The sequence below is a fragment of the Fulmarus glacialis genome, unplaced genomic scaffold (assembly GCF_000690835.1).
Source record: "Fulmarus glacialis isolate BGI_N327 unplaced genomic scaffold, ASM69083v1 scaffold24414, whole genome shotgun sequence".
NCBI classification, from domain to species: domain Eukaryota; kingdom Metazoa; phylum Chordata; class Aves; order Procellariiformes; family Procellariidae; genus Fulmarus; species Fulmarus glacialis.
In genome coordinates, this window is record NW_009209052.1 from 20326 (window position 1) to 30203 (window position 9878).

Consider the following 9878-nt stretch of genomic DNA (forward strand, 5'->3'; position numbering starts at 1 on the left):
GCTGCAGAACAGCACGCACCCTCGCTGAGGTCAGCTCCAAACCCTGCTCTCCCAGCTCAGCCAGAACGAAGACGTCGCGTTGTTCTTGGCAGCATAAATACATGTATTTGCAAATACATTTTTCAAGGCTAGTGTAAATAAATTCACATTCGCCCTGTAGCAGCGTGTCCTTAATTACACGTCAGAAAGGGGCTCTGCTCTGTTCTCAAATCGTAACACGCTGTTGCTGCAGGTCAAGGCCAGCGGGAGGATGCAGCCAGCTTGGAAGCCTTCTCCTACATCTTGTTTTGCTTTGCTTGAGGTGGTTAGAAGTAAAAATCGATCGATTTAAAACACGGACATAATCACTTCACCGTTCTTTGGTACAGACATTGGCCACAATAACCCACTGGGACATTTGACACCACAAGCACATGGCACACTTCGAGCTTAAGAGGTGCTTAAAATTTCTTTTCTGCTATGTTAAAAAAAAAAAAAAAAGAAACGCTTCCAAAGAACCACTCGCCAGCCACGTGCCCAGAATTTCTGCTGCTTTTTAAACACACACCATATTCGCAATTAATGTTATCCCTTGAGAGTCCAACTGGAAAACCCCAGCTATCGCTTCCGCTCGCCTTTTTGTGTCCTTTTCTTCTCCTTCTCCTTCCGCTCCTGCTTGGCTAGCTTATCCTTCTCTCGCTGGAGTTTATCTTGCTCTTTTTTCTTCTGGAACTCATCTCGCAGCAGCTCCCGTTCCAGCTTCCTGGCATTCAAGACATCCTCCACGTTTGTGTTTCGGAACAACGCTGGCGGTGTGTTAAGGGCAAACAACGCTGGCTGAAGCCGCACAGCTTCCGCTCGGCAGCCGTATTTTGGCTCTAAACCAGACACTGGCTCTAGCACACGGGCTGGTTTATCCTACCTCCCCCTTCACCTTCTGACTCCCACCTCAGCTTCCTCGCCAAGCCAGTAAGGAATTTGGGAATGAGAAATGAGGAACGGAGAAAGAAAAAGGAGTATCTCTTTGTTTTTCCAAATAGAGAGGTCATGTAGAGTAAATGCACACTCCCTAGAAAAGGATTTTTCTGAGAAAAATCAAGTTGCCTACAGGTTCTTAAGACTGGTATGCAAAAAAAAAATTTGTAAAACCTCTACAAGGCTAAGAGGAAGAAAAACAATACATACGTTACAGCTTCCTCCAGTGGATTCACTACAGCTGCGTATATGACATGTATGTTTTTACATATACGCACAGGTACGTATGTGTACGTAACTGCCGACACTGTGATTACAGCTGACACCCCCGGGACAGGGAGCTGAGAGCCCGCGGGTGCGAGGCATTCCCCCCAGCTCCCCAACGGCCCCAGCTAGTGGAGTGGGAACAGCTGGCGCAGCTCTGCCATCCCGCCGGCCGCGGGGAATGCTGCAGACGTGGGAGCGGATGGGGCAGCTCACGCCAAGGACCGCCACGGTCCCCTCTTCTGCAGCGACTTTGGGAAGAGCATCAGAAAGCGCGAGTGGGTGTCTCCTCCACTGTCTCTTCCTCCTAACCATCAGTAATACAGGGACAAGAATAATTTAGGTTTCACTTTTTAACTATGTGATAAAAACCTGCTTCCATCTTAAACCTGCCAGCTGGTGAGCTCAAGGAATGTCCCAAATTAATTGTGTTGATAAAAATGTGGGATATCAGTCCTTGCTCACCATTAAAGTTCAGCTGCACCACAGCCTCACGAGTTTCATGGCAGTTTTGTATCTCTTGCATTTTTAGTGATTCCTGACATGATTTACCTCTCTGGACACCAGTTAACATTAAGCTGATGTTCTGGGAGAATTATCCTTATTAATAGCATGTTCTGTGAAGCTTCAGAGAGGGTGGAAGAGGAATAGAGGACAGAAAAGAGAATGACAGGATCAGTCTCAGCTGTGCACACAGGGCAGGGAGCAGATGGACCTCTAACTTTCATTACGAACAAGGTCAGGCTACATGAAAAGAAAAATGAATCACCAAACTTAAAAGGTGGCCCTAAAGAAACAGGGAGTACCGACATGGATAAGGAAGGATGGGAAGCTCGCTGTGGAAACTGCCTTCCTTCCAAAAAGCCTGGGTCACTGAGAATTCAAAGGATACATTTTTCTGATCCAATATTTACTGCTGTCGCAATTGATCCATTCTGTTCATCCTCGCCAGTGAGAGAATTAAGGAAATATGGACATCAGTAATGAACTTGTGCCTCTATACAGCCACACTTAACTCAAAACATGTCAAATAACAATTTTATCAAGCCAGGAGGAAGAAGCTAAACACTCCTGCAGACAAAGACCAGGCAAGCACAAAAGCCCACGTTCAGCTCCCTCCTGCTGCTCGAGTGCCAGGTACAATTCCCTCCTATTCAACTTTGCTCTTCAAGGAAGAACTTTTTCTTCAGCACTACGAAGAGCTAACTTTAAACTCTCCCACTCTACACATACTCTCTCTAAAAAGGATCTTTTCAGCAGATTTCTTGTCAGAAAGCAAGAGAGAAATTCAATACGTTAACTACTGTGCACAGAGTTACCAGGAGGTGATTCACTCCTCTTCTGCAACACACCTGGACTGGACAAACCCTACCCAGCCAGGCACATGTTGGTGGGGAGTGTGGAAATGTGGAGAAACATCCTCAAAGGAGCGTCTGCTCGTAGCACTCCACAAACTAGGAGCTTCCATGGTCTTTTCCACGGAAGTTATTTTATGGTGGAGAAGGAAGACTGAAAAGTTTCCCCAATTCTCCCCACTAGCTGGAAAGCTGGAAAGGTGTTGTTTTAGGAGATTTTTAATAAACATTGTCCTTCAAAGCACTAAGTCCTGACTGGGTCAGGAAAAGGATATTCCTCCTCGTCCGTCACGTTGGCATACTGGGCCAGGAGGGCAGCTTTCCTTTGCTTCTCTTCCTGGGAGACCTCCTTTGGCTTCACCACAATCTTGGCCTGCTTCTCCATCATGCTGGCGATGGCTTGGATCTCATCTGGCAAGGAGAAGAGTCAGAGCATCAGTCAGTCCCCGCAGACGTGGCAGTGAAGTCCCAGCTGACAGACGCCACACGCCGCTGCTTCCTACATCTGCAGTCCCCAAAAGGCACCGTCCCACTGTCACAGGCTGTGTCCCACCTGCAGGGAGGCAGCTGTCACTGGGGTCAAATGCACCGAGCTAAAGGGAGAAGTCTCACCCAAAAATATCACCCACCCTCCTCCCACGAGCCTTCTCACAAGGTCACTAGTGGTGCTGCCAACACACAGAGCGCAGCGAGCCAGCCGTTTTTGGGAATTCGATCCGAGGACTGAGAGAGCAGGGGCTGCTGAAGAGCCACCGAGGAGGCGGCTCGGGCCAGCGCGGCATCTGATGCGGTGATGTGACACCAGCTTCTCCTCCCGTGCTGCGCGCAGCCACAATCACACGCTATTTTTCCTGGAGTAAGGGAAGTTTCACAATGAAACCTTGAAGACTCTTGCTAATGAAAATCCATTTTACTCCAAATTGCATTCTCTTCTGGTTAAAAGCGGCTAAATATGTTTATTTAACTACGTACTTTAAACCACATCAAACAGAAATTCTGAAAACCCAAAGTGACTGATCTGTTTAATACTCTTTCTTTTCTACCTACCTAGGGAAACAAACAGCTGATTTATCTGTTCACACTGCAGTTCTGCTGCCCATTTCTTAAAATCACATTTGGCTTTTGACACCAATTTTTTTTTAGTTTGTTAATAACTTATCCTCAGGATTCTGTTATTCTATGTAGATATTGACTTCACTGGGGATTTATCCTTTTATGGAACCACAGTGAAATAATTAAATCCTTGCACTTCTAACAACCTAGACACTACCTTCTTTCTGTGACGAGTAAGAAAAATCCCTGTGGGCAGCCAATGGTGTGAGCAGGAGGAGTCCAGCAGCAGCTCCAGCAATTCCAATCACTTGTCCCCAAAAGAGGGATTTGTTTCATTTAATGCACAGAATAGTGTAACTTTTCCCTGTCCCCAGCCAAAGGCAAGATCAGGCCAAGGACAGGCTTCAATGAATTTTTGGGGAAAGCCCTTCAGCTGCCTCATCTGCGAAGAGGAGGTGAGCGATATTCGTGAAATCCTGAGGTTTAGACAAGAAAAGCACTATGTAAACACAGGCCTCATGATAAAGGCTCACTGGGAGAACTAGAATGACATCAGTCGGTGCCAATATTCTATTTGCAACCAGAACCAACAAAAAAATGCAAAGCAAACAAAAAGCAGGATTTAGCCAAAAGGGATGTTACATTGTCACAGGCTACGGTTAGGTCCGTGCAGTTGGAAGATTACTAATTGATCCATGCAGTATGCTTCCACCAGCAAAATCTTTCCAGCGTATGACTTTATTGTACTCCAGAGCTCTGCTCAATGACCAGAACAAGCCTCCCCCGACGAACAAGGACAAGACGGAGGTCTTCGCTCCCGAGCCGACAGCCGAAGACGAGGGATGAATTCAGAGAGGGTACAAAGAAACAGTGGGACTATATACGTGACTGGGAAAGGAGCAGCATTAGTATAGCAGCAGCAGCCTCACAGAGCTTCCCCCCCTACAAGCATTTATGGAAAAAAAAGGACAGTTTTAAGAGAAGATTTTGAAAGAGGAAAATAAGGATGCTTTCCTGATGGTACTGGGGTGAGCAGCAGCAGAAGGGACAGCACAGCTCTTCAGGTGCAGTTGTACAAAAACCTGCTTTCCTAACTAGCATAAACTGAAGTAGCACAGGCATTTTATACCATAACAACTGCATCTACCATCAGAGTGCTAGCTGCCATCGCTACATTGTTAGCACTGAACGGAGAGAAAGCCCTAGGTGTTTTGCGAAAGGAAATTGAAAAAAATCCTACAGGAAAAAAAAAAAAAAAAAAAAAAGAGCTTTTCTTCTGCAGGATTATGAACCCAAAGAGCAGCAGAATGCTGGGGACAGCCAAAAGTGAAACTACTCATCCTCATTTCGTATTTCAAGACAAAACAGTAAATAAGCAGCAATGGCAATGAGAAGCAAGTCAGATCTGCAAACACATTAGCAGTGTTGGTTTTAACTCCTAACAGGACGAACACACAGTTCTCATCTTGGTAAGGCCCTGCAAATTACTCATACCACAAGGAAAGGCACACCGAGCAGCAACACTACCTTCTTTTTTCTCTTTGGCGTCAACAATCTGAGATTCAGACCACTTCTCGACTACTTCCCTGCAAACATCGTTTAAGAGATCTTCTTCCTAGTAAGGGAAAAGAGACTTCTCAGTCTTGGAACAAAGTTGGTCTGCTTTAAACAAGCATGAATCAGATATGAAAAGTACCAGCTGCAAAGAAACTGAACACCCAGCAATAAGCTCAAGCGATACAGCTTTTCACACGAAATCTGCTCGTTCAATGCACACACACGACTTTTGTTAACCTGGGACGATACAAGTCATGCGATGCACTTACTCGTTGACACAGCTCAGGACTAGAGAATGCCTTGACCCGCCAGGCAAACACAAGGTGTCAAGGCTGCCATCCCACAGCTCTGCACTGCGCCAGGCGATTCCGGTTTACTTTTCACATGATACAGCTCTAACAACACAGGCTGCTTTCACAGCGGCTGGCTCTCTAGGTGCAACAGCCTTACAAAACACCAAAGAAAGGCAATCAGGGTATCTTCACTCTAGAAAGCTACTGCCCAGCGTCGTCTTTCTTCTTGAGCAAGGCTGTGGAGAAGCTACTCAAAGGCCACCTCCAAGCCAATCTCAAAGTGAATAAATTAGACTGGATAAAACATGGGTCAGGGCCAGTACAGAGCTGAGACCACTTTGGTGGTAATGACAGACCATCTCCTCCCACCAGCTGGGATATTCTTGTCCCCCTTGACCTGCCTGGAGCTTTAAACATGATCTAGAGGTGGCAGTGGAATGCATTCACACTGTTGTTATTACTGAGGAAGACTACACTGCAGGGAGAAAGGAAACGCACCCAACCAGCAACAGGTCAGTATTCCCATCACCAGATCCTTCTCTTGTGGAGCTCCACCATGACTAGCTCTCTCCCCAGTGCCTACATAACAACTTCTCGGGGAACTGATCAACACCGTAATTCAAGTTCCAGCGGTAGACAGGTGACACGCCACCACATCTCAGCACAGGCGGTCACAGCATTTCTGCAAGAACTGCCCAATATGTGAGTTCAGGTTATAGAAGCTGCATTCAGGCAAGAAACACGATCCTGATAAAAGAGAAGGGTTTTGAAGAGTTACAGCCAGGAGCACTTCACTGGGAAGATGTATGTGTACGATGGGCAGGAAGTTTCAGTATTTTTGTATTTATTAATGCTAGATCGGGTTTGCCCACAGCTTAGGAAAAACCCGCAGCAGAGAGGCAAAGGGGCTTGAGGAGAGCTGATATCAAACGGAAACTAGCTGGCCAGGGATACCTGAGGAATGAGCCAGCTGGGACTGAGACATCCCCTTCCCCTGCACCTTGGCAGGTCTGGCCGGTGCGCTGCAGCTGCGGCTAGATCCGGGCACTGCCTGCAAATCCTTGCGGTCATCCCGCTCTCCTGGGGCAGCAGCACTGCACTCAAGCAGGGACAAATCAGGCAGCAAAGCAACAGTGACCTCTTAGTAGAGCTGTACTGCCAGCCCTGACCATCGCCTACCCTGCCTATGCCAAAAGCTACCTCTAAGAGGCAGAAAACCTGATAAACTCTGCCCAGTAAAGAATTTCTTATACAGGTGTGCAGGAACCAGACCTCCGCCGTCTGTCCCTTTCCCCACCTTTCACAGCTAGGCGTGCAGTAATGGGCATTTCAAAGACGAGCACGCCAAACCCCTGCGCACAGACTTCCCACCAAAAGGACACCAAGTTCACAATCCTCGTCTTGAAATCTTGGGCACTAGGTACCTAAAAAAATCACCTTCAAGTTCCAGGACAGACTGTCACTGAAAACGTTACCCATCCAGCAGAGCAAAGCTCATCTGCATGGGGAACAGCAAAAAAAGTTGAATTCTCTAAAACTGTGGGACAGACGAGGAGATACAAACATATACAAAAATCTCTCCACCTTTTGCTCCAATACAAATAAAGAGCAACTCAGAATAAAGTCCTCTCACGCCGAGCCTCCAACAGCGAAGCACAAAATTCTGGGTATAACAGGCAGATGGCAGGAGAACTGACACGCGCCGATACCGTCACACAAAGCGGCCGAGCACCGAGATCACGAGCACACTTCAGGGCCGTACACACCACAGAACGAGGTCCCCAGGTTGGGGAGGAGACGCTACAAGGACAAACACACGGGATATTCGAGGCTGTGAGAGGAGGTGATCTGCAAACGGAGAAACAGCAGAAGGATGAAGGTTTGCGATTCCCATCGATATCAGACTCCGTTTTAAGAAGTCAACATGCCTTTAATGAGAGTAGATCCAGAGGACAGGATGACGCCTAATCTGCTAAGATCCAGTATAAGAACGAGTGGTTTAGGTCTGGAAGAACCCACTGACCCCACCCCCACCGGGAGATGACACCGAGATCCTCACAGGAACACACGCTGGATGAGCAGACCAGCAACAAAGTGCACGGAAACACCATTTCAAGTGCCAGTCAGAGGGACCCTTCCAGCCCTCAGACACATAGTAAGTCATGAAAAGATAATGAAAATCAGCACGGTTCAAGGACATGGAAGACATGAAGGTTTTTAAATGCCAGAAACACTCATAATAAAAGGATCCTCCTCAATGGATAGGCTCCCCTGAGTGGGCGAATACTGGCCCATTGGAATCAAGGCTGGCAGAACAATAAGCAACTTTATATTGAGCCAGGAGGGAAGGCTGGGAGAGACATATTCCCTGGGCACCTGGTTTCAGTGTGCAGGAGGAAGAAAATCAGGCAAGTGATGATAAAGGAATGGCAGTAAGTGGGAAGGAAAATGAACAGCAGAAGACTAACAATGATGGCAGAGACCTGCACAACCTTCTAATGAGGGTTTGCGCAATAAGAAACAGATCGGGTATTTGTATCGGTGGAGGGAGGCCTATGGGGGGAGAAGAACACAAAAGTGAGACATTCTAGTGATCCCAGAAACAATGAAAAAACAGCCTCGGAGCTGGAGAAAGGAAGAAACGAAAGACCAAGATGACAGCACGTGAACGGACACGAATGAAGCAACAGAAAAGAAACGTGATGGGGCAGCCTGGGCGAAACTAAGCCGTTAGGGAAGGAAGCAAAGAGAAGTTCTGCCATGCAGTGCAGGCCGTTTGCTGTAGCACCCTTCTGTCTCACTGTGGTCTGGATGGAGACCTCCAGCAGAGCACTGACCTCTGTGCCTCGAGGAGACTCGCTTCCCACAGATAAGAGCAAACACTACTAACAGTGGTGGAGTGCAGGGAGCTGAGGGTGCCACAACCAAATATCTTCATCTAGTATTCCCCAAACAAACAAGAAAAGGTGTTGTTTTAGAGGTTAGTAAATACAGAGAAAAATTAACTGTGGAAAATACAAGTGATCTGGAATTTGTCTGGTTTAAAGAGAAGAACTGAACAGAAACAGATCTCGGTTCTAAGTTTCTTGATTTGAAATGGTTACGTCTGAATAAACTCAGGGAACTAATGCATGACATTGTCAGGACTGAGGAACCACGGACATGAGTGCAGAGGTCGCCTGAAATCTATTTTTGTGAGGGTTGTCAAAAACAAACAAAAAAATTACTTGGAATTTGTGAATAGAACAAAGATAAAAGACTTGGCAAGAAAGGCCCCAAATTAACCAAATAAAAGGCTGTTTCAAAAGTCAATATAGAAATAAGCATACAGTCTACAAAAAGAAAAAAATGCGCCAACTAAAAAAAGTAATTAAAAAGTCTGATGGTTTAAGAAGCAAAAAGGTTTTACAAGAATTGCAGAAACATCAAACTGAGTTTGAAACTGCAAATGAAGCAAAAGTCAGCTGCGACCGTGACACAAAAAAGAAAATGAGGAGAAGACTCGGGGCTGCGGTGCAACACATACAGCATAAAGACAGCCCAGAACTCCATGAATATGAAAACTCCGCACCAGTTCTCAAACCAGGCAGCAGCACATGAGAAGGGTAACTCGGCACTTAAGAGAAAAGGGGAAATATCAGAACACAACGCAGCCCGTTGCGGGGGAAGGGACGGCTGCCGCGCTGCGTACCTCCAGAGCTCGGAGACAGCACGCACAGCGAAACACGAGGCCCACCCCAGGCTTGCGAGTCTGCAACCAGCGTGGTCAAGGATTAGACATGGGCTCTGCCCTTAGTGATCAAATGAAGCAAGTCTGGTAATTACAGGCAAGTTAATTAACCTCAGCTATTTTAGAAGAGCATTTTCCAAAGACGTTTTGCTCTGCCCCTACACCAGCAGGATGCACTGTTTGCTTCTCCTATTATTTTAGGCACAAAGCTACACTGGCACAGTTATGGTTCTTTTAGAAACTACCTCACTGCCAGTGCCCCAGGGTGGGGAAGGGACGGTGGAGGCAGTGAAGAGGTGCTCTGTCTTTTAGGAAAACCGATTTAAAATGGCATGCAGTCAGTGAACCGAAGGAATTACATAGTTACCTATGACAACAAAAAGCTGATTGTAACGATCAAGTCCCTTTGGGTTTTGTGCTCCTGTACAGGCATTTTGGGAGGAAAACAGCGAATGCCATTGAGCAGACTGTTATTCAACAGCAGCGCGCACTCAGTATTTAGCGTTTTACACTACAAAACATCCATTTATGCAACATCCTGAGATACAGACACTGTAAAAATCCTACAGCCCTCAAAGGAGATGACTACTGAAGAGAAATTCTCTTCTGCACTCTCCTAACTCTCTCCCACAAATCTGGCGGGGGGAGAGGCAAGCACTGCCCACTCCCGAG

At 46.8% G+C, this 9878-nt stretch overlaps 1 protein-coding gene across 1 annotated transcript; it reads right to left on the reverse strand.

Moving 5' to 3' along the window:
• Nucleotides 1-540: 540 nt before the first annotated feature.
• CCDC43 (coiled-coil domain containing 43) lies at nucleotides 541-5241 on the reverse strand (the record flags this gene model as incomplete). Its single annotated transcript, XM_009576717.1, has 4 exons — nucleotides 541-785; nucleotides 2111-2169; nucleotides 2849-2984; nucleotides 5154-5241. Coding segments are annotated over 4 exons (471 nt in total), but the record flags the coding sequence as incomplete, so codon positions are not given.
• Nucleotides 5242-9878: the final 4637 nt, after the last annotated feature.